Source organism: Furipterus horrens, unplaced genomic scaffold, assembly GCF_987537825.1.
Source record: "Furipterus horrens unplaced genomic scaffold, mFurHor1.1.pri manual_scaffold_4, whole genome shotgun sequence".
NCBI lineage: Eukaryota > Metazoa > Chordata > Mammalia > Chiroptera > Furipteridae > Furipterus > Furipterus horrens.
Window position 1 is genome coordinate 49,102,363 of NW_028327174.1, and position 26,427 is coordinate 49,128,789.

At 35.2% G+C, this 26,427-nt stretch overlaps 1 protein-coding gene and 1 pseudogene across 1 annotated transcript in view; both read right to left on the bottom strand.

The window, feature by feature from the left end:
• SENP1 (SUMO specific peptidase 1) overlaps positions 1-26,427 on the bottom strand; it is a 53,549-nt gene that overhangs the window by 15,704 nt on the left and 11,418 nt on the right. The window contains exons 5-12 of the mRNA XM_090273068.1: positions 24,342-24,513; positions 15,193-15,296; positions 14,827-15,110; positions 12,488-12,542; positions 6,063-6,101; positions 5,141-5,225; positions 4,758-4,910; positions 3,346-3,477 (exon numbers count right to left, since the gene is read on the bottom strand). Of these exons, the coding sequence (XP_090129194.1) occupies positions 3,346-3,477; positions 4,758-4,910; positions 5,141-5,225; positions 6,063-6,101; positions 12,488-12,542; positions 14,827-15,110; positions 15,193-15,296; positions 24,342-24,513 (1,024 nt within the window). The remainder of the gene's footprint in view (positions 1-3,345; positions 3,478-4,757; positions 4,911-5,140; positions 5,226-6,062; positions 6,102-12,487; positions 12,543-14,826; positions 15,111-15,192; positions 15,297-24,341; positions 24,514-26,427) is intronic.
• On the bottom strand, positions 21,547-22,038 carry LOC150011661 (serine/threonine/tyrosine-interacting protein pseudogene; annotated as a pseudogene).

Below are 26,427 nucleotides of genomic sequence, written 5' to 3' on the forward strand. Positions count from 1 at the left end.
CTTTTATATGGCCCTGATTGGGTGGCTCACTTGGCTGAAGCATGCATCAAAAGGTTGTGGGTTTGATTCCCAGTCAGGGCACATATGTAGGCTGCGGGTTCAATCCCTAGTCAGAGTGCATATGGGAGGCAACTGGTCAATGTTTCTCTCTCACATTAATGTTTCTCTCTCTCTCTCTCTCTCTCTCTCTCTCTCTCTCTCTCTCTTTCTCTAAAAATCAGTAAACATATCCTTTGTGAGGATTGTTTTTACAAAAGCCTATTATATGAACAGGCACTGTGGCTTACTCTTCTTTTAGGAAAGAGACCAGAAAAAGGGTGGCCAAATGGTTTTTTGTACATAACCCAAATATAAAACCTCTACACTTTATTTTCCTTATAAACTCAATTTGATCCCTTTCACTTCTAGGATCTTATATTCCTTGTCTAAAAAATGGTAAGAGTAATTTGTCAATCACCTTATTTTGGAGAAAGTTTTAACAGCCTATAAAACTCACAGGATAGATATAAAAAGAAAGGTAAATGGTTATTAATGAAAACATCTATTTGGGGGAAGGAGACTAGGATTAAAAAGAGGACATATTACTTGCAAAAAAAGATTGAGCATTCACAATTAAGAAATGGAATTAAGTATTTTTAAATGAGTACAAATACTTAAGGATACTTATTAATTCCCCATCAGGATGTTAGCTTCTAACAGGCAACAACTTTAAAAGCCTGAGAAGTAAGGTACTTTGAAAATGGTGCTTTTTAAAATGATTTTCATCATCATTCACATCCTGGACATGTGAACTGATAACCTGCTTTCAAGGATACCATTGTTCTGAACTCAGAAGACAAGCACTCCCTACACGTTATGGGTAGGCCTGACAGAGACAAAGTAGAAGAAGAATCTTTCCTTCCCTTCATCTCTTCAAAATAATGTAATTTCCATTAATTTTGCTTGCTTAAAATCCAACCTCTGATGGGCCCAAGGAATGGAAACTATGCCTTGATGAATGCTGCCTCTGTAAAGAGATCTCACGGAGGTAAGTGCCACAGTAAACAGCAAGAACTCAGCTCATAGCCTACTCATTGCTGCCCCCTAGAAGGCCTGGCATAATTTACAACAGGCTCCGTTCCTGTAGAATAACTGACCCTGTCCCATTTAGCAGTGGCAGGCAAAAAATGGCAAGAGGATACTTTTCACTGTCCTTGATTTTCATTTTGCTCCTTGATTTGGTAAGTTCTTTTTTTTTTCCCCCTATCATTTGATCCAATGTTCTTGTATCACTATTCTGAGCCAAAAGAAGCAAGGGTGGTTTCCCCTAAAGCAAGACAGTATCAAACTATACCTTCTTTCTATTCTTGGTCAAAGATATTATTCATGGATTTGATAAAAATTTACATCTTATAAATTCACAAGTGGCAAAGAGAACAGGGCTAGTCCAGCTGGCCCCAGAAAAAATCAACATGCTGGACATGATACATGGCTTTCAAATTCCGTACCTCTAATCCTAAAACAGGATCCAATTTAAGGCTCTGGAGCAGTGTGATATAATACATGAGACCCAATGCCTGGGTATGAATCCTGTCTCTGCTACTTACTAGCCACGTAACCCTGCAAGTTTCTTAATCTTTCTATGCCTTGCTTCTTCATCTATAAAACAAAGATGATAAAATTATAGAATCTACCTCCAAGGGCTGTGGTGACTACTACATGAGCTGAAAACATAAAACACCTAGAACAGTGCCTAACTTGAGGTAAATGCTCAATAGATGTTAGCCAGAATTATTACTGGGTTGGCCAAAAAGTTCATTTGTTTTTTTACATAGGATGGCTTTAGTAGTGCTTACTTTTCTTTAACTTCATTTGAAACAATCATATCAGCATGCATTTGCAAAAAAAATCAAAACAGATGAATTTTTGTGTAGCCATTTTAATACTGAAGATGGAAAAAGATATGCAACATTTTGGCATGTTATGCTTTATTATTTCAAGAAAGGTAAAAATGCAACTGAAATGCAAAAGATTTGTGCAGTGTATGGAGAAGGTGCTGTAACTAACTGTGTCAAAAGTGGTTTGTGAAGTTTTGTGCTGCAGATTTCTAGCTGGACGATGCTCCATAGTCAGGTAGACCAATTGAAGTTGAGAGCAATCAAATTGAGACATTGAGAACAATCAACATTCTACTATATGGCAGATAACTGACATACTCAAAATATCCAAAACAATAAAGTTATTGGCGAAATTAAAAAATATGTCTTTTATTTTACAGCAAAAACCATATGGGCTTTTTGGCCAACCCAATATTTGGAAGGTCCTTAGCATACCAGACCAGGATATAGATATCTACTTAGTGCTTTCTATACTGAATCATCCAAAAATCCTCCATAGTTGGGAAGCTTAAATACACCCAAAAATATCAAGCAGGAATGCCGCCAGTGGGTCTAAAAAAAGGAGGCAGGTACTTAGGGAAAAAAAGCAACTTTTCTTCTTTTGCTGTGAAAATATCCTTCTAAAATAAAACTAACTCCTATAGGTACAGGACTAGGACAGGTCAGTTTAAAGACTGTAGTATAATCAATTTACTCAAAATAATTACAACTCACAAAGGCTATAACTATTTTTTAACCCAATATATCAACTATTTAATAATGTAAATTTTTCAATGTCAGATTTAAAAATAGTCTATTTTACAAAGCTTATAAATGATAACCTAAGTGACTTAGAAAGTAGAGATAGAAGTGGATGTAGAAATGGAACCCTACATGGAAAGTATTCCTTTATGCTACAATTAGATCAGCTATCAAGTATTTTCTCTGAGCATGTGAGTTACAGTGACAATACTAATGAGTAACTGTCCTCTCCTTCAGTGTCCAAACTGTCAATACATAAATCAGAAGTTCTCAGACTTTAAAGTATATAAAAATGACCTGACTTTTTAAAAAAAACATACAGCTCTACTTATTCAGAGAATTGAGAAGCATGTGACAGCTGAATCTGATCTAGGCCATCTACTTTGAGAAACAGATAATGCCTTTAGTTTCATATATATGTGTATATATATATATATGTATTTTTTTTTAATATTTTATTTTTTAAAAATTTCATTTATTTTTAGAGAGAGGGGAAGGGAGGGGGAGAGAGAGCGAGAGAAACATCAATCAGTTGCCTCTCACACACCCTCAACTGGGGACCTGGCCTGCTACCCAGGCATGTGCCCTGACTGGGAATCAAACCGGTAACCTTTTTTCAGTTCATAGGCCAGCGCTCAATCCACTGAGCCACACCAGCCAAGGCATGCCTTTAGTTTCCGCTTAATGTTCACTTACTATTTGAATATAAAAATGGGTGCAAGATTACCTCATCATTGAGCCAGTTCAGGTGGTTTAGAGTTTGGATATCTTTGCGTGTAATGGTCAAGCGGAACGCTTCACTCAGTACTTCATCCTGGTTCCCATTACGAAATACATTCTTTATTTCTTTCTCCATCTCCTAGAGAACCAAGAGGTGTCAGAGCTTAAACATACATGGACGAGACACACCACTTCTCTCACCAAGCCCCACGCAATCCTCAGACTATTTATCATTAATCTCGATTACTTCCTTCCATCCCACCTTGTCCTCCCTTTTCTTTTTCAGCACAACAGTTCAGGCCTTTGTTGCATATTATTCCTGCTATCAAATTTTCTAAGTTTATGAAAAACCCTAATTATATTTTACATTTTTGATCTAATTTCCTGAGAAACGGAATGTTTCCCAAAAGGCAGGGAGCTAAGGTAGTCTCTTTTAGATACATTTTCCTAAATTTTTTTTTCTTTTTTAATGTAAAATATGAAATTCAACATAACTATATGTGTTACACTCACCAACTATGTGAGTCTTTCAGACAAAAGACTGGATTAAGAAACAGATTACTTTAAAATGTACACAGGATTTACGTATTTTCCAAATTTTATACCAAGTTTTTATTACTTAAAAAATAGTAAGCTCAGCGTACTGCACATGAAATGACACACAAATTTATTAAATGCCTTTTCACGGAAGTTGCTAAAAGCCACCCATAATTCTTTCCTTAGTGTTCAATAACTGTTTAAAAATAAAGCCAAGATTGGGCTGTAATACAAATGAAAGGAGTATGCAATACAACTTCTTCATTTTTTTAAATTCTTTTTCCTTTTCTGAAAAGATATTTTATTTATTTTTAGAGAGAGGGGAAGGGGTAGAGAAAGGGACAGTAACATTGATTGGTTGCCTCTCACATGCACCTCATTCAGGGACTGAATCCACAACCTCAGCATGGGGCCTGACCAGGAACCCAGTCGCAGACCTCTTGCTTTGCAATACGACACCCAGCCACAGTTGAGCCACACCAGTCGTCAGGACTAAGCTTCATTTTTCAATTATAGTTTACATTCAATATTCTCTTATATTAATTTCAGGTGTACAGCATAGTTGTTGGACCATGATATACTTTACAGTGTTACCCCCCAATAATTCTAGTACCCACCTGGCACCATACATAGTTATTACAGGATTACTGACTATATTCCCTGTGCTGTACTTTACATCCCCATGACTACTCTGTAACAAATAATTTGTGCTTCTCAATCCCTTCACCATTTTCACCCAGTCCCCCAAATATCCTCCCTTCTGGCATATGCAATACAATTTAAATACTACGTGTTCTATTACTTTTATGTTTTAAATTTGTCCAAAGCATTTTTTCTAAACACAACACTTGCTAGTGCAGAAATCTGTATTATATAATTTACCTCTGTGATTTCAGGAAATTCATCTTCACTATCAGTTAATTTACGATCTTTTCCTGTTCTTGGGGTGACTGTGACAGGGATCTCTTTTTCAAGAGGTACACGAAGGCGCAGTTCCACTGAATCATGTACTGAATGTTCCTGTTCCTGCAATCTCTGAAAGACAGAACTTCAGAATAAGTGGGATAAAGAAATATGTTATCTATCTATGTAAACTGAGTAGTACTAGCTGGATAGATCAAGAACATTTACCACTTATCATACAATGCTATGGTACAACACTATCTTGCGATTACAGTAGCTTTGACCCCACATACATGTAACCTTCCAAATTAGTTTCAACTTGGATATGCTATTTAATTATAATCTTATCCCAATTTTTTTACCTGGTTTTGAAGCTGTAATGCCAGCGCTTTTTGCTCTTCAATCTGGCGCAATCTTTCCCGTGCTCGAGAATCATAAACACTAGTTCTAGAAAAGGAACGTGACACAAATGCAGACCACTCTCTTAACATCAGCCCATTATTCACGTACATTGAGCACTACATATAAAACCCTCATATACAGAGTCTAAAATCCTTACAGTAACTTAACACGACTTTTATTTTAAAAAAGGATGAAACCACATGGTGTTATTGAAATTCTCCTGTTTTTATGGAAATGATAAAAATTATTAGTTTGTTGCCATATGTGAGCAGATGACTTTTGTGGATATTTGTGAATGTGTAGTCCTCCCCAGCTTTTTTTTAACACACTTCTAAAATTATGGAGAAAATTAAGCTTCATTTTGGAAATCCAAAAGTGAGACTGAATACCAAAGGAGAAAATATAAAATATCATTGAGGTTGTAATTCAAATATTGTATTTATGAACCAAAAGGAATAATATGGGTTTATCTTTTCTTAAGAAAAAAAATCAAGACCAGGGGTTTTGGATAACTTAAAAGTGTGTTCTTAAAATTGAGGACTAAAATATTTTAGTGATTTTATAAGCTCTAGAAATAGAAATTGGTCAATAAATTAGTTTTATCCATGTGAAAATAAGGGCATTTATTTTCTTCTCTAAATAACTGTTAATTTTGAAATATTTTTCCAATTCAAGTTAGCTTTAACAATTGTTATAGATTTAAAAAACCAGAGCACAGAAATGTCCTAACACCAATATAAGTTTAAAACCCAATAACTTAAAAGTTGTTTTATAGAGTTTTTACTAACTAAACATAGGTAAGATGATTGGTTAATTGATTTCTTCAAACTGAAATTAGGATGTGATAGAGAAGAAAAAAATAATACAAAAATAATAACTTACAATTCTTTGATCCACAGCTCTGCCTGGAAAAAAGTAGGACTATGGGTGGGAAAAGAAACATGTGACAAATGAGCAGGAGGCTTATGAGAAAATCCAAGTATCATTACCAAGAAAAACAATCATTTAAATAATTTACAAGAATGCTTTACAAGTATGGAATAAAAACAAGAACCTAAATTACATAAAATTGTAATTGGCGACTAAAGAAATACAAATTAGTCATTTGCATTCATATTATTTTTTTATAATGAAATAATTTTATTGACTGCACTACAATTGAGTCTTACAGAATGCATTCCTTGGTTTTTAGCAAACTTCTGCATCCATAGCAACCTTTGGTGGCAACTGACAAATGAATATAAGTCCAACATGCACGGTGGTTGATAGTTTCATTTATGTTAGCAAGTAAGATTAAAGTGAAACAGGGCCACATGTAACTTCACTTCAGTCATTTGTCAATAATAAAGTGAGCAGCCTCTTTGTTGAATCAGATATTATTGGAAGAATTTATCTTCAATCTATTGTGCTAATCACAATGTACTCACTGCAGACACGACACATTTTTAATTGCATTATTGACATTTTCTCCATCACTTTCTTAAGTCAAGCCCTGATAGGTGGTGTGGGAATTTTCCATAATGTAAATGCTCTTGCCATGGTCCATTTCAACCTACCTACATGATACCATTGAATGCAGAGTTAGGAAGAGACGTGCAGTAGCACATCATTCTATAGTATTTCCACCACACAGCTACGATACATGTCAATAACTTTGAAAACATAGGTAATAATACAATGAGTAAAAGCAATGACTTTTGAATACTTATTACCTTTGTTTTCAATACAATTTAATTTTGAAATAATGGCTTTGTTTAATAACTAGCTCTCAAAATTCCATTACCTCCTGTGAGCTGCTGTGAGCTGGCTCCAGACCACTACTAAATAAGGGTGAGATTTCTGAACTTACAGACAGGTGACTGGGTTATGTCCTTGCTTTTATGCAAAAGCACTAATATGGTATTAGGCACATTTTTCATATGTGCATAAAATGCAGCTCCTCTAAGAAAGAACATAGCAGTAATTTGCCTGACAGATGTGGCCTGCCCTTGGGCATCAGGGTAAAGAGGAATTCCTAAACAGATGAAGTCAGATCCAATAGAACAAGTTTCCTGTCATGGCTGAGAAACTATTTATGACTCATGCTCTTTGCCAGCTCTGGGTTTTGCATCAGGAGATATTCTGACATGTAAAGTTACCACTCTCGTGTTGCATCCTACTGATTTCAGCAAAACTGTTTTTATACTTGGACACTCTCCAGTCAAGAAACTATTCTACATATTCTGTCATAGTATTATTTCTTACTTTTCTATTTTCTTCTATACCTGTACTACAGGCAAAAAGATGACCCACAGTGCAACAGAGAAATTAAGTTTAGCACAGCTCCTTACTGCACGAGAGACCAACATTATGTGAAAGAGTACATCACTTGTCAAGGTAATACATTAAGCTAGAATATTACTCTTCCCAAATGGTCCAAATTGACAAATTCATTGATTTAATCAAATCTTACAGGCTTTTAGACTTCTTCTTGACAGCCTACTTGAATCAAAATATAGTCAACCAACCAACAAAACAGAAACAAAGTCACAGATACAGAAAACAAACTGATGGCTGCCAGTTGGCAGGAGGGTTAGGAGGATGGGATTAAGAAATACAAATTGGCAATTAGAAAATTGTCATGGGGATGTAAAGTGCAGCATATGGAATATTGTCAATAATACTGTAATAACTATATATGGTGTCAAGGAGGTACTACACTTACTGGGGGAATCACTTCTTAAGTTAAATGTCTAACCACTATGCTATACACCTGAAATGAATATAAAATTGAATGTAAACTGTAATAGAAAAAAACAGTATTTTGCAACAATAAAAATATATATAGTCAACCAAACTGAAGTAGATACTGAAAATCCCCAGCAAACAATCCCTATCAAAAAGCTAATGAGTCAATGAATGAACCAAAGTGGAGCATCAGCAACACAACTCCATTTCAAAGATGAGAGATCAGTCCTATTCCATGCAGCCCTTGCTGACAACCCGAGTGAGGAATGCTTAGCAGAGCTCCAGGCATGGTAACTGTATGTCCTAGGGCCTCTTGCTCTTCTCAAACTTCATCTTGCCAAGTCCTCACTGAACGATCTCTCACAGAAACAAATGAAAGAGTGAACTTCGATCCACAGAAAATTTCAGATATGCAGAACAAAGACACAGAGCATCAAGTTGGGAGTTGAGAGACCTAGAGCTCCTGGAGCTGTCACAGATTAGATTTTGCAACTTTGAGCAAGTCATTTCCACAAGACTTAGTTTTGGGATTTGTAAATTCTGGCAATTAGAGTCCCTTTCAATTCTTAAATCTCTGCAATCTGTCCTAGTGAAGGTAAAAACAAGGGCTCAGAGGGTATCCCTTGCTCCTTAGCCTAATTCTTGAGAATTAGTATTCCTAATCATGATTAGGCTGGGGTTTGGCAATGAAAATGCTATTCTATTGCCTCCTCACCATCACTGAGGCTAATAAAGGGAGAACGTAAGAGGAGGTGGCCTATCCCCTTGGTGCAGTGAACAAATGACATAACAACCAACACAGAAAGCCACAGAGATCAGTGGTAACAATGAGGAGCTACACAGTGGATACTAAAAACACAAGAACACATTTATTGCGCAATAAAAAAAGTTGACAAGAATTACCCAGTAATGCACACTATTAGGTCACACTATTCAAATCTGTCTACTTCACATATCAGAATATAAACTTGCTGAGTACAAAATTTGTCTTTTAATTTACTACTGGATCCTCTGCATCAAAAATAGAACCTGGCACATAGCAGGGACTCAGTATTTATTAAATAAAGGAATAATGTAAGGGACAAGCACTTCTCTTCAATGGAATTAGGTATCTCCTGGCTTAGGAAAGTAAAATGCAGGGGGAAAAGCAAAATCTCTTTTCTTTTCAAAGAGATCATGTATTATTTCTCATATAATTGAAGCATACAGTAATAATAACTACATCTATGTACTGAACATCTACTTAATGTTCTATGTGTAAAACTCTGCTCTAGGTGTATTATAATAAAGTACATATTAGTTAAGTCTCACAATAATCCTCATATATTAATTAAACCTCAATAATAGGTAATAAGGAACTATTATTCATACTATAAAGGAAATTGGGCCAGGAATGGAACCAATCCCAAAGACTGGTGTTCTTTCTATTATTGTGAAGTGTCTTTTAATAAATCAAAGCATTAAATCAAAATGAAGATGATGAGTACTCGAGCTACTCAAGAGAGCAATGCAGGCTTCCTAGGAAATTCATTTATTTAACAAAGACTTATTTGCTAAGTACCCATCATGTGTCAGGCACTATGATTGGCCCGGGTGATATGCAAAGGCATTAGTAACCGACAGGGTACAGGGACAGAAGTACTAGAGGGAAAGGCTAACGCTACCTGCAGAAGTCAGAAAAACTAACACCCGAGTTAGATTTTAGAAAGAAAAATAAAAGTTTAACAAGTGGACAAGGAGAGAAAGGGAATTCCAGGCAGAAGGATCGTAATGTACAATAGCATAGACACACGAAATGGCATGGCATATTCTGGGAAATAAGGGCAAAACTTCCTTGCTGATAGGAGATTAAGAATAAAGAGCAAGGTCTGACTGGTATGGCACAGGTGGTTGAAGCATCATCCTGTGGAACCAGAAGGTCACAGGTTCAATTCCAAGTCAAGACACATTCCTAGGTTGTGGGTTTGGTCCCCAGTCGGGGTATACACGAGAGGAGACCTATCAATGTTTCTCTCCCTTCCTTCCCCTTTCTTTAAAATCAATGGGCATGTCCTTGGGTGAGAACTAAAAAGAGAATAAGGAGCCAATCAACCCAGTCTATGAGAGTAACCTCCAATATCCACAAACAGCACTATCCAATCCATTTTACTCAATATACCATTTCTCCTTCCATCTCATTCTTCAGTTATCACTAGGAAAAATCTTCCAGAAAGGAAAGGCACTCAGTAAAGAACCATTACTGAACTGAAAGCAGCCTTTACATGAGATCAACTTTCTCCCAAGAAAGAACACCTACTTTTGTGTACTACATGTGGAACACTTTTATAAGTGCTTTACCTCTAAATTAATCTTCAAAACAATTCAACAGTAAGGTATTAATACTGGCATTTTATTGATAAGGAAACTAAAATTCAGAAGAGCAACTTGTCCAAAGTTATGTGAAACCTAGAAAAAACAAAATTAGAACTCAGGTTTGACTCAAAAAAAAAAAAAAAAAAAGTATGAAGAATAAGAATCCAAACTGTAAAGTGTCCTTGAGAAACTATAACAAATAGAGAATTTTTAAAAATATATCTAAAGTTTAGAATATAAAGAAGAGCTGCAAAGAAGTAGGAGGGCAAAGATGAGAAAAAATTTTATTACTGCTAACCTTCCCTATGGAAAACTTATGCTATTACCATTCTAGCAATTAACTTGCTAAGGCAATATATGGCAGACATAGCAATCTAAGTAGTAATCGATTGGATCACAGAGAAAGAAGTACTCAGTATCTCCCGGAGGAGTCAAGTTTCATGTAGAAGAGCACATCTGAAACGGGACTTAAAGAGATAAGAAAGCAACTACTGCCAGACGGACAAGTTGAGGTAGGAAGGACATACCAACAGGAAGAACACTGAATGTGAAGATAAGAAAATACTTATCATATTATAGTTTAGCACATAACAAACATATGAAAGAGCCCCATAGTTCCAAATGGCTCCTCTCGTCTCCATCATATCTCTCAACTGTCACCTTATCAGAGACTTGCCATGACCACCCTAGATAAATAACACTTCCCAATCTATTACCCTGCTTTATTTATTCATGGCTCTTATCACCACCAGGCATATATGTCTGTTTATTTATTTGTTTATTTATTTATTTATTCGTTCACTATTTCTTCCCCAGCTCTCCCCTTATATCCCTTACAACTAGAATGAAAGCTCCTTTTTTCCCTATTAAATACAAATTTTATTAGTGTACTTTAAAGCAAAAATACTGGGTAACCTATATAATATAATCACTATATGGTTATCACTTTGAATTAGTATTGCAGATACTTCTAACTACTTATTTTCAAAATACATTCCAATATTTTAATTATGTTCAATTAGGTGTACTTGAGTTTTTATAGCACTCTGCATTATTTATATTAGAGAAAAAGCAGCCTAAATCAACTTCCTCTGGCATCTCATAATTTATGCTTATACATCTCTAAAGCAGATTTATACATAGCTAACAAATGGTTACTCTGGCTATGCTATAATTTAAAATTTTTATCTGAATTTTACTTTAATGTACCACAAAAATAAATTTATTGGTTTCTTTATACTAGGAAGTATCTTACCTGATTATTCATATTCAGTATTTGCAGGCTACTAACTAGAGCTGTACACTCTTCAATTAAATACAAGTGTGTAGATTTCAAGTCACCCATCCTAACCTCCAGTTCACTCCAGCCCTGCCACATCCTGGCAATATTTTAGATTTGGGTGAATCAAATTCTCTAGCAGCTAAAGGGTAGAGAGCAAGAGAAACTGTATCAACTTAGAACAATACCATGAATGTAAACTCTTTGAGAGAAGAGATTTCATTTTGTTAACTGCTATTATCCCCGAAGTCTATACTAGCACCTGGCACACAGTATGCTATTAATAAGTACTTGTTAAAGAAAAGACTGTCTGATAGGAAGCGAGGTTTATGAAGAAAGTGTTTTGTATACCATACTAAGAAGTTTCAGTTTGATTCTCTGTCTGATAAGCCACACCTGAGGGAGTTCAATGAATGATCAACTCTGCACTTTATTTATTTATTTATTTTTAAGATAGTGATGCCTTTAAGATTTTATTTATTTTTACAGGGGAAGGGAGGGAGAAAGACAGGGAGAGAAACATCAATGTGTGGTTGCCTTTCGCACATCCCCAACTGGGGACCTGGCCCACAACACAGGCATGTGCCCTGACTGGGAATTGAACTGGGGACCTTTTGGTTTGCAAGTCAGCACTCAATCCACTGAGCCACACCAGCCAGGGCTCAGCTCTGCATTTTACATCACTCTGGTTACAGAGTGAAAGATGGACTAAACAACAATGCAAAGAATGGATTTGAGAACACAGTGGAAGGTGGAATGAAGAACAAAATGGAGGCTGGAGAAGGGAAGGCCACTTAGAAAGTCACTGAAATACTTCAAGCAACACATGAAAGGTCCAAATTGAGGCAGTTTTAGTTTTATATTATGTAACTCTTAGTAAAAAAAAAAAAAAACTATAATTAAAGAGAGGGGGAAAATATGTTAATAATGTCCTTTTTCCAAAGTTTACCTGGGAGTTGGAGTTTGGGATTCTTGCACTTTGAGTAAAATCACAGAGTCTGATCCTAAACAAGAAACACAAGAGCATATCATTACTGATAAAATTTCACAAAGTTATACATTCTAGATGTCTGTAGTTTAAGTTCCCATACTTTATGATGTTCTATTTCTATAAAAAAACAAAACAAAACACAGTATAAAGATAAAGATTAAGCTGGAAGAGAAAGAGAGGCAGCAGGTCCATGTTCACTGAGCCAAGAATGGGGCTTCACTAAGTGTGCCTCACAAATAAAGCCGTTACTCTGAAATATAAGTATATATAGGTTCAGCCTCCACTCCTGGGCTGTGCTTGTCCCCTGTGTGTCCTCTCTCTATTTCTGGGGAACAAGAACATGCCAAGATATCTCAAAAGTCTTTAGTTCATGAACTATCATGAGACTGAATAAGGTGAAAGAGCAAAGGGGAAGGTAGAGGTGAAGGGGAAGAGGAGGAAGAGCGGAAGGGAAAAGAAAGCAGAAAGAAATAGCTATAAGAGAAGCAGCAGAGTCAAAAAGTACAAATTCTATCATTCTAACATTTATTTTCTGTGTGATAAAGGCAAGAATCATGTCCTTCTAAAGCACTATGATTAAAACCTTATTTAAAATACTTATTAAATAATACAAGGAAAGTAATCGAACAGTTCAATGTAGTACATTTGTCCCAGTTTAGGTGTACCTAAACATCTGCCATATAATTTTTTCTTCTTAGGTTAAGGGCATTTTTTAAAAATGACAGTTCTCAGTAAATTACCTCACAAAATTTAATACAAGTTTTCATGAATATGTGTACCTACATAATAATGCCAACAATTTTAGTTCCCCAGTGAGAATTTTAAGAAAGTGAGAAATAGATTAGAAAAAAATCAAATGACCTGAGGAAGGAGAGTCTTAGAGATGAATCTATCAAAAGATCCCTAATGTCTAATTTAACTTAAATTTTAAGTTACATACCTAAATACATACCAAAAATACACACATAATACATACCTAAAGAAAGGGAAACTAAGCAAAGAGAAAAATTACTGTAACAAAACTTTAATTAATGTTAAAAGATGAAATATTTTCATTAGCTGGAAGTTAATGAAAAAAAACTTGCTAGCAATCACTCTAAAATCATTCTAAATCTATTACACAGGTTTTGTAAGTATTACCTGATTAAGAACTTTTACTTCAATACTTAATAGATTTTCCAAAATTCTTAGAACATCAGAATACGGATGACACTTTAACAACATGGGTTTGACTATACAGGTCCACTTATACGTGGAGTTTTTGAAAATAAATATTGTGAATGTATTTTCTCTTCCATATGATTTTCTTAAGAACACTTTTTCTATAGCTTACTTTATTATAAGAACACAGTATGTAACATGCAAAATATGTGTTAATCAACTGTTTATATTATCATCAAGGCTTCTAGTTAACAACAGGCCATTAGCAGTTAAGTTTTGGGGAGCTAAAAGTTGTACATGAATTTTCAAGTGCACGAGGTGGAGGCAGCCAGAACCCCCCCCAAACGCCTGCATTGTTCAAGAGTCAGCTGTACTGTTCATTGTAAAGTACTAGAAACAGAGGAAGTACTGAAATAATTGGGCTTAACATACATTGACTTGAGACTCTGCTTAGGAAGTTAATATTTTAAATACTATATGCCCTGGCTGATATAGCTCAGTGGATTGAGTACTGGCCTGCGAACCAAAGTGTCACTGGTTTGATTCCCAGTCAGGGCACATGCCTGGGTTGCAGGCCAGATTCCCTGTTGGGGGCATGCGAGAGGCAACCACACATTGGTGTTTCTCTCCTTCTCTTTCTCTCTCCCTTCCTCTCTTTCTAAAAAAAATAAATTAAATATTTATAAATAAATAAATATCATATGAACCCTGGCTGGTGTAGCTCAGTGGATTGCACACTGGCCTGCAAACAAAAGGTCACCAGTTCAATTCCCAGTCAGGGCACATCCCTGGGTTGTGGGCCAGGTCCCTAGCTGTTGCACACTGATTTCTCTCCTCCTCTTTCTCCCTCCCTTCCCCTCTCTCTAAAAGTAAATAAATAAAATCTTTTAAATACTTTATGAAATAATTTGCATCTCCATATAAGAAAAAAGTTTCTTATAAGTTTAGTCATAGCATGGCTAAGTGAATTATATGTATTTAAGGTATTAATATGTTAATTAAGATACATGTGCCTTACAACCTTGTATTACAATTCACACAGATCCAATAAATTGGCTATTAGTAAATACAGTTAAAGTATATAGGAAATATATTTAAAGTATATTGAAAATATAGTTATACAATACCATTTTTACCTTTGGATTGTGCATCTGACGCTGGTAAGTTATCTGGCTGATGTGGAAGAGAGTGGTGGTGTTGGAGTTGATGGAGAGGATCAGAATCTTTGGGTCCGAATGAAACATCTGGAGTATAAGACGATAAGGAACACACACTGTGGGACAGTTGTTCCTGGGTAGTCAAAATGCTGGCAGATCCAGATGATGAAGAATCAGAGCCAATAATCTGAGCTGCATAAGAGTTTCCATTTTTAAACAGTGGGTCTTTCAAAGTATTCTTACTAGAACTAAGACATCGAGATCTAGCAAGAGAAGAATATAGTTTCAATATTATATAACACATGTAGAATTAAATTCATTTGAAATAATGTTTCTGTGACTCACAGGTGTAAAGGAAAATGTGTGGTGGGTTTGGCTACAGAAAACTGTTTCCCTGTGACCATCTGTAGCAGCTGTCTGTAGATCTCTCTTTCTTCTTCTTGAACTGTCTATAAAAGAAAATAAAAATCCTTAACACATCCAATGAGGCAAGTGTTTCCGAAGGTAACATCTAGATTCCCAAAAGCCCTGCCAGAGCTCAGGCAGAGTCCTCAAGATATTTATAATTAAGAATTATGGCTCATTAAGGATATTCTAGAAAACTATAAAGTAGATATGTTTAGTAAATGCCAGATAGCATATTTTGGAAAATTATGGGGCATATATATAAATAATAATGCAGAGAAACTACAGGATATGAAACCAGAAGGCCAAGAAGCAACCATTTTTGAGTCAATTGATAAGTCCTAGTAATAAAACATTTGAGGACTTCTAAATTAAGATTTTAAAAAACCCTTGATTCTTGATACCTGTTAGAAAAAATCACAAGAAAGTAACCAGAACAGTGAAGATCTGAATGTAATATCTTGCTAACAGTTCTCTATGGCATTAGATTTTTTTAAAGAGTGTACTTTTCAGAGATAGTTTTTATCTCCAACACATACTTATTTCTCTTAACTCTTAATACTGAACTTAGGGAAAAGCACAAGCTCCATAAAATTCATTTATTCATTTATTTACTTAAATACCAACTATGCTATAGTCACTGGAGAGATTGCTTTGAATAAAATAAAGTTCCTGCCCTTGTAGAGCTTACATTACAGTTTAAGGATTGAAAAACAACAAAACTAGTCAGGTAGTATCAACAAAATTATAGATAAAGAGTATGAACAAAATTATAGAAAGTGATGAAGGGGCAACAGTGGGGACAGGTAAGACCTCTCTTAAACGGTGATATTTCAATATAAACCTAAATAAAGGGAGGAAGTAAGTCAAAGAAATTTATAAGAATATGCCAGACAAAGAAACAACAAATGCAAAAGCCCTGAGACAGGAATGTACTTTGATGTGTTCAAGGAGTAGAAAGGTCAGTGTAAATCAGAAGAGTAGTAAGAAATGAGGTCACGTAGCAGAAAACCAGGTTACATGAGGACTTGTAACCATGGTCAAGCATCTACTCCATATAGATCCCCTAAAGCAGCGATTTTCTATCTTTTTCATTTCATGGCACACATAAACTAATTAATAAAATTTTGTGGCATACAAAAAAAAAATTAAAGAAAGAAAAAAAGCAAACCTAATAGTAATTACCTACCCTTTTTACTCCCAAGTGACTTTTAAAAAAAAATCAAGTGCCTGTATTTGTATATGAGACTTTCTGGTACCAAAAATTAACCAATCAGACACAACCTTATTATGCAACATGACCAATATGATGCAACCCTATTATATGACCTATATATTTATGGCTCAAGACAATGCATTTACACTGGACAGCTATTGTTGTGTTGGCTGTTGCCATTTATTTCTTCAACAATTTAAGGGAAAAGAGGTCAGTGCCCCTGTCTGAATAGTCAGGTATTGCATGTTTTAAAAATTCTGTGGCACACATGTTGAAAATCACTGCCCTAAAGCAATGGGCTGCACTCACTAAATAATATGCCCTCTGGGGAAAAAACTGGAACTATTATAACAACATAATCAATAAAATATACAAAAAATAATAACATGCCCTCTATTTTTTTCCTTTAAATCCTATATATAATTTAATACAACCACTAGTCTTCACAAAATAATTATACTTTGTGCCAGGGCTAACAGCATCTTGCACTGTGCCATTTCAAAATATGCATTAGCACTTTATTAAGTTACAAATGTTTGTTAAAGTCAGGATGTACTAAGCAATGATCTATGCAAAAGTAAACAGACTAAATTTTTTCTTCTTGATTCATTTTTTGCTACATAGAAAATTTCATTGACAGTATAATGTTACTGATCTAACAAGATACACCTTGAACTATGAGTCATGACAATTCCTAAAGGGAAAGCTATTCTTAAATTTAAATAGTTTAGAGGTAAGACAAGGCACAGCTAGTTGAAACCATTTGATGAAAAAAATAGACCCAACAGAAAAAATAAACTTGTAACATTCTCTGTTACAGAATAGCCATGGGGATGTAAAGTACAGTATAGAAAATGGAGTAGCCAAAGAAATTATATGCATGACCCATGGACATGGACAAAGGTGTGGGGACTGCCTGAGGGAGTGGGAGTACCAGGAGGTGGGGAGGGTCAAGGGGAAAAAATCAGCACAACTGTAACAGCATAATCAATTTAAAAATATTTCACTTCGCACCCTCTAGGAGAGCCATGACAAGTATTGTGGAAGGTGTGGAGAAATTAGAAGACTTGTTGGGATTTAAATTATGTCTCCATAAAAGCTGTTTTACAATTAAAAAACCAAAAAAGAAAAGAAACCCAATTATTTTATCACTTAGACATTAATATTATGTCCACAATGATGGTAGTCCTCTTTTCTAGCATTTGTAATAAAACTGTCTACAATATTGGGCAGTCACTTCAGTGACAGAACAAAAAATTATAATGGTGAAAAAAATACAATTACAATGTATAAATTAATATCAATGAGCAAATTCATTTTTGGCTATTCTTTTGTTGTTGTTTTTTTTGTTCGTGTGTTTGTTTTTGACTATTCTATTGGAGAAGATATGACTATTTGAGAAACAAACTTAAAATCCATAATTAAAATAAATGCCTCTTTATTATAACCTAAACTCACTTATGAAGATTCTTTTAGTCTGTAGCTTGTAAGAGCTATTAACTCTCTTTTTAATTGTTAACATTATTATACATGTCCCCATTTCCACCACCCCCATCCCTTTGAAGAGATATTAACTCTTTAAGTAACCAGTCATTTCAGTTCATTTCCACTGTCTCACCAAAGTAGATTTTAAAAAGCTTTGGCTGGGAGAACCACCACCCCACCGCTGCACAGCTGATCCTCCACAGAGGGTGGAGTTTGGTGGTCAGTGCTCACAGACACTCCTTGCAGCTGGCTGGCCTGGGTAAATCCCTCCCATTGACCTGCCAACAGCAAACAAGGCTCAACTATAAGAGGAGGGTGTACTCGGCCCACATGAAGGGCACACCTCAAAATAAAAGAAAAAGAAAGAAAAGAAAAGAAGGGCACAGCTCAAGTACCCAGTTTAGGTAACAGGGGAGGCTGTGCCACTGGACACTACAGGATACCCACTACATTAGACCATGCTAACAAGACAGGGACTCGTAGCAGCTCTGCCCAATACATAGAAACAAACAAAGGAAGGCTGCCAAAATGAGGAGACAAAGAAACACAGCCCAAATGAAAGAACACAACAAAACTCCAGAAAAAGAGCTAAACATAATGGAGATAAGCAATCTGTCAGATGCAGAGTACAAAACCCTGGTTATAAGGATGCTCAAGGAACTTTGTGAGGACCTCAACAGCATAAAAACAATCCAGTCAGAAACAAATGATACACTGACTGAAATAAAGAACAATTTACAGGGAATCAACAGTAGAGTGGATGAAGCTGAGAATCAAATCAATGACTTGGAACATAAGGAAGCAAAAAAATAACCAATCAGAACAAGAAGGAAAAAGAATTAAAAAGAAGCAAGGATAGTGTAAGCAGCCTCTGAGACAGCTTGAAGCATTACAACATTCGCATCACAGGAGTGCCAGAAGGAGAAGAGAAGAGCAAGAAATTGGAAATCTATTTGAAAAAACAATAAAAGAAAACTTCCCTAATGTGGTGAAGAAAACAGACATGCAAGTCCAGGAAGCACAGAGAGTCCCAAAAAAGATGGATGAAAGATACTCACTCCAAGACACATAATTAAAATGCCAAAGGTTAAAAATAAAGAGAATCTTAAAAGCAACAAGAGAAAAGAAGTTAGTTACCTATAGGGGAGTTCCCTTAAGACTGTCAGCTGATTTCTCCAAAGAAACTTTGCAGGCTAGAAGGGATTGGCAAGAAATATTCAAAGTAATGAAAAGCGAGGACCTACAGCCAAGATTGCTCTACCCAGCAAAGCTATCATTGAGAATCAAAGGGCAGACAAAGAGCTTCCCACACAAGAAAAAAACTAAAGGAGTTCATCATCACCAACCCATTATTATATAAAATGTTAAAGGGACTTATTTAAGAAAAAGGTCAAAACTATGAACAATAAAATGGCAAAAAATACAAATCTATAAACAATTGAATCTAAAAAGCTGGAAGGAAAGAGAATCATGGATACAGAGAGCATTTTGATGGTTGCCAAATGGGAGGGGTTGTGGGGAAATGGGTGAAGAGGTAAGGGGATGAAGAAGTACAAATAGGAAGTTACAGAATAGCCATGGGGATGTAAAGTACAGTATAGGAAATGGAGTAGTTGAAGAACTTATACACATAATCCATGGACATGAACAATGGTGAGTGGACTGCCTGAGGGAGTGGAGGTGCTGGGTGGAGAGGAGGGTAAGGGGGGAAAATCAGGACAACTGTAATAGCATAATCAATAAAATATAATTTAAAAAATTAAATTAAAATAAAAAGCTTTTACTGCATTATCACATCATAGGGAGGAAAGAAAAGCCGATAAACTGTTGTAACAGGTTACTTAGCATACAAAGGGAATGTAAAAATATAGTCTCATCATATAAAGACCTCAAGAGAACCCTGAGAACAGTGAGACAGAAAGGTCCTAAAGACTTCAACTATAAAAATTAAAAATACTTCCCTCCTCCCTCACATCACATAGCAAAATGTTTTCTTTGAATCAATTTTTATACTTATGAAGAACCAAGGTACCATTAAGTGACTGAAGTAATACAAATTATGAGAAATCTAGATTAAATCAATGTAGAGAATTGATTCTTTAAAATCAGTTTAACACACACACAATTTCCTAATAAATACAACTTAAAAGAAAAGCTTCTGTATGAGCCCAAAGGACCTCACAGTCATTAGACAACATAAAATAAACAAATAAAAGTTCCATATTCTAAATACTTATCTGCAGTCTCTTCAAGCCTCCTCATACTTTCAGTTTAAACTAATTTATGGTTTAAAAAAGAAATTACAGGAAAAAGCTTAAGAACTTTTCATTGTTCTACATGTTAATTTGGAGGTCACAAGAATTTATCTTTTAAAAAAATGATGCAAAGTATTTTTCTTTTGGGGACTTCATTAAAACAACCAAACAACAGCAACAAAAAACTATACTGGGTATATTATAGTTCATTAAAAACTATTTCAGACAAAGACAAGATACTCTAGACAACTCTCCAAAGAACTATATAACATCTGGCTTTACCAAAAGAAAATGTAGAAGTGGTAAGTCACTTGAAACTGCGAACATATCCTTTTTGCAAGCATCTGGTACTATAAAGTAAAAGAAAACATCTTTTGCTGTGTATTATTTATTAAACTTTTGTATCAAGTAAGCAAATTAGGAAGTTAAAAGGAAAGGAAGCAATAATTGGGTAGTATGTTAAACAAAGATGGCTGTTATGTTTTAAGCCTAATAAAGGACCAACCAAGGAAAGTTTAAAACAGTACAGGGTAATTAAGGTGCTGATTTCTGTTGAGAAAAAAAATGTGACAAGAGTCTTGCATTTAGATGCTTCTGTAATTGGCTTCATCATAAAAATGAATTGTAAAATTATAAAAGTTTAACAGAGAACACAAAATAAATATTAGCAAACCACTAAATCCTACTGTTATAAATTACCTAAATAACTTCGTAAGTCCCCCCAGATTTTGTTTAAAGTGATATTTTTTTACTATATAAATTCCAAGTATGAAAGGTGCATAATTCAATAATTTTTTTTAATTCCAAAATTCTTGATTTATAAGTTATTATAAAGTTATTTTTTTTTAAAGAAAAAAGCATCACTGTCAGTATTAAGAAAGTCCAACACCTTAAAATATTGCTAAGTATGTGGCAGAAAAGCATGTCTGGAAGCAACATATAATTGAAAAGAAACTGCTTGTATACTTACCACTTAACATTCTTACCATCCCATAGTATTTTCTTTCCTAAACAGAATTTCACATCCTCTTTAACTGCACTAACAGAACCTTCTAATAATAGAAATGTTCTGTATCTGCTGTGCCAAATATGGCAGCCACCAGCCATATGTAGTTAATGAATACCTTTAAAAAATGTAGCTAGTGTAACTGAGAAACTAAACTTTTAAAATGTAACTTGAATTAATTTAAATAGGGCATGCAGGTAGTGGTTACCCTATTGGATAGTAGTTTTTAATGTTGCCCTTGAGTCAGCCATCAGTCAAGTGGCAGTACAGCCAGCACTTGAGTATTTCCAAATTCCTTTTCAAGTATCCTCTTCAAAGCCCTGTTATAAGACTCAACAGTGCAGTGGTAACATAATCATGTTAATTTTGCAGATGGCTTCATATTCCTGAAGGTGATGGACAAATCCAGCAGTAAGATTAATACATAATTTTCCTTCTTTAACATTAGCAACTCCATCTCCTCTGGAGATCCTAACATTTCCATGGAAAGTAACTTCTCCAGCGTATAAGCTCCAACCAATAAACTATTTAATCTCAAGGGGAAAAGTATTATATCTTAAGCTGGGTTACCTGTAATATCAAGACTAAATATCTAATCTGTTGAAAGTTTGATTTAACAAAGTTTGGTCCAATATTTTTTCTTATTCATATTACATGGGTTATGCCATGTTTCTGTACTACCACTTTTCATAGCAGAATATAGACCTAAAAACAAGTGAGGCAAAATTTTCTTTAGAGATCTCTTGTTTCATAGAATAGGTTCAATCCTTGGCATCTTCTTGACACTGCAGAAAGAAGAGGAACCCTATCTTTATGTCCTCCATTGTCCCAACCTATGGCCCAGCCAGCCCAAGTCCTCAGTGAAGGCAAAAGAAGAGGCTGAGTGGTCCAAAGCACTGGCTGGCTTTTGAGTGAATGGTGAGCTTACAATGAACACAGACAGTCTAAAGAATCTCGGTGATCCCAGGGGCAGCCACCCAGGGCAGGGCAGTGTTGGAAGGCCTATATCCAGCTGCCATGTTGTTGCTGTCTCCTTCCCCCCGCAAGCCTCTCTTACTCAGTAGGCTTCCAAGGCTCCAGCAGAAGCATAAACCCACAACTCTAGTAATTAAAAAATATATATGTATGTAATAACTAATACATACACGACACTAAATACAACAGTATTGGGTTGGCCAAAAAGTCCGTTTAGTTTTTTCCATAAAATAAAAGAGACATTTTTCATTTTCGCCAATAACTTTATTGATTTGGATATTTTGAGTATGTGGGCTACCTCCCACGTGGTATGACATTGGCTGTTCTGAATTAATCTCTCGACTTGATCACTATAAACTTCAACTGGCCTATCTGACCATACAGCATCATCCAACGAGAAATCTCCAGCACGAACCTTCGCAAACCACTTTTGACATGTTCAATCAGTCACAGCACGTTTTCCATACACTGCACAAATCTTCTTTTTGCGATTCAGTTGTTTTTACCTTTCTTGAAATAATAAAGCATCATATGCCAAAAATATTGCACATTTCTTCTATCTTCAAAATTAAAATGACTACACAAAAATTCACCTATTTTGATGTTCTTTTTAAATGCATGCTGATATGACAGCTGTCACAATCCAACCTAACAAAATTGTTTTGAGTGAAGTTAAAGACAATTAAGTGCTACTAGAGCCATCTTACAGAAAACAACAAATGAACTTTTTTGGCCAACCTAATACAAAAGGTTCAATGAAAAATAAGTCTTTTTCATAACTATTGCTCAGCTCTTATCACCAGCTCTTGCCAGTTTCTTACCTATCCTTTTCCCTACTATGATTTACTAGTTCTACCACCCTCTGCTTGAACAGTATAGATTCCCTACAACTTCAAGTTAAAAAAAAAGTACAGCATTTTTACTAAGTCACAAATAATCAAGTTTTGCCACCTAAGAGATCTTTATTACCAAATTATATAATTATTCTTGACTCCACGACCTGTAAGCTCCAATGGGAAGGAACCACATCACCAGGTTGTGAATCAGAAGGCACACCAGACTAGAATCCTTCAGACCTGGGTTGCAGGCTAGTCAATGACTAGTTGTATGACTTCTGACCTTTACTTTCCAAATTTATAAAATGTGGATATTATCTCATTTCTACCGAAATCACAGGGATAAAAGGATTCAAAACAATAATGTAGAAAGCACACTGGAAACTCTAAGCAGTGGTTCTCAATCTGTGGGTCACGACCCCTTTGGGGGTCCAACAACCCTTTCACAGGGTCGCCTAAGACCATCAGAAAACACATATATAATTACATACTGTTTTTGTGATTAATCACTATACTTTAGTTATGGTTGGGGGTCGCCACAACATGAGGAACTGTATTAAAGGGTCACGGCATTAGGAAGGTTGAGAACCACTGCTCTAAAGTTATATAAATGTAACGTCATTATTACTCATTTGCATCTCCACAGCAATCAGTCCAAAGCCAACTATCGATACATAATAAATATTTAACAGGTATAAGCACATTTCTTATTGTGTAAGTTATATGCTATAATGTATTTACAGAATTCACTATTTCTTTTAGGTTTACTAAATGAATACAACAACTCAAGTGTCAAGAGAACTTCTTTCTTTTGGGGAAAATCTATGATCTCAAAAGTACCTTTTACTTACAATAAAAAGGATGTAAATTATTTAGCCAGCTTCTTGATTTTTCTTTTATATTGAGGAAAAATTGTCCTAGTAAGAGGTAAGCATGGGTATTTTATCAAATCCAGCAAGGTTAAAATTTTTGCCACATGAAACAAAAGTTTAGAAAGGGTCCAAAAAATGAGAGAAGAGATGGCAAAAAAGAGAGAAAAGATAGTCTGATGTATGAGAAACTATTTGGGTAATAATGAAGATTATATCTACTGTCCAACAGGAACAGAAGATGGTAAAAATAAATAAATCCTACACTAAAATATCTCTTTAATTTCATTAGAACAGATGACAGCATTTAAAAAAAAAGAAAGAAAGAAAGAACATAGAAAAGATTAAGTCACTGGAACAGTTAATACACATCTACATTGGGAGGGCACAAATGGCTGAAGGTAGGGAAAGATTCTACCTGGAGCTTTTGTTGCAGGTGTTCCTTACCTCTTCTGCCGTACTAACATGTCGCCTCTGTATTTTCTTGGGGCTCAAAAGGTTTCGACGACATGAACCACTCCAAGATGGACTTGGGACAGATTTAATAGGAAAAGATTTTTCATATGCAGATACATGGCAGTGATGGTTTGACTTTCCCATAAAAGTGTTTGATAATCCACTAAAAAAAAAAGTTTGTAAGAAAAGAATAGTACGGTAAGAAAATCTAACCCAGTGATTATTTTCACATTCAAGAAATAACAAAAATAAAAAATTAACAGGTAGAATGACAGATGTACCATTTAAGGGATATATACGAGAAATAATACATGGATTGCTATATCAGATTCTGCCATGTAAGAGGTCTTAAGACTGCCAAACTATATAATTATCAAACACCTAAAATTGTATGTCTTAGCTTCACAATCTAAATAAGTTCCTTTAGTCAGGAACTAGAGACTTGTGTGATATGACAGAAAGCATATCATATTACGACTTCTTCAGAAACCTGAGTTCTACTAGCTACAGCACCCTGCCTCAAGCCCTTTGAAGGGAATTATTTTGAGTTTGAATATGCAGGGGTGGATAAAACCTAAGACTCTCAACTAAGCTTTTAAATTGAATTTTAAATTTTCCTAAAACACCAACAGAGGGCTCCCATTCTTCATTAAAAGCAGCAGAAGGGTGTTTACTAGGCTGCATCACTCCTGAACTCTCCTTCTGGCCTCACTATTTACCTCCTCTGAAGGAGAATTTCGTTTTTGTTTTCTTTATATTATTTGCACCCCAAATAATGGAAACAATTGGCAGGTAAAATATTTTTGTAAATTCAAATCCAGTCTTATCTATCTCTAAGGATAGGTAAATAATTTAAAGCCTTTTTCAATGTGCTCTTTCTCATTTATCATTACCAAGCAAGTCTGAGGTACTTGCTATCAACATAATAATTTTTTTTCTTTTTTCTTTTTGCTGAGGATGCAAAATAGAGATACACAGCTGACTAAACTGAGTTCAATAAAATCAACTCTTTAAATTAGTACATGTGGTCTGGGTCCAAATGAATCAGACTAGGCCAAATGAAAATCAAAAAAGCACATATACTCTAACTCTTAAACTCTAATAGTTTGTATATGTGTTCGAGTGGAGAATGGAGGAAGGCCTCAAATTTTAAGGAACTAACTTATTTTCTTGGGATAGGCAGACACAGCCAGGAGTAGATAGCAAGGGCAGTATTATTTGTTTGGTGAAGATACAATGAATTCCCTTCAATGTCTTTGTATTTATGCTTCCTAGAAAGTATGTTGCATTTGTTTTAATGAAGAAATTCTTTTTTTTCCTAAAGAAACAGTATGAGTGCATCTTGCAATGCCAGAGCAAGGGTGCTACCAACAATTAAAAGGTTGGGTCAGATGCAGAAGTAAGCTTGAGCTCCCACTGGCAAAAGTTGTAAGAATGTAAGCACTAAAAAAATGATTGTACAAGTAAGGGTTTTTAAAAAAATGATTGTAGTGGACTGAAACACACTGAATCCATAATGATACTAAAAGAAAAAGAAAAATTCATTTAAACCACATGAAGTGGCTATTAAAAAGAAAACAACTTACTCTAAAAATTGGCAGTAAAAACAAGATCTGATCATATATCCTGCCTTCCCAGTGGAAATGTATTTCAAGGTAACCAAATAGCTCCAGCTAATGAGGAAAAAGAGCTCTCCTTTATAGCTGAGTGCCAATCAATAAATGTAGAGAAATAAAATAAAATTAGGAAAGTATTATTTCATTAACTCTAATAAATTATTTTAAGCTCAGAGGGGGCTCAAAGGTACAAACTTCCTGTTTAAAATAAATGTCATGGGGATATAATGTATAGCATGGTGAATATAGTTAATAATACTGTATTGCTTATTTGAAAGATTAAACCTTAAAAGTTCTCAGCACACACACACACACACACACACAAATTTTGTAACTATGTATGGTGACGGATGTTAATGAAACTTATTGTGGTGGTCATTTCACAATATATACAAATATGGAATAATTATGTAGTACTCCTAAAACTAATGTCATACATCAATTATACCTCGATTTAAAAA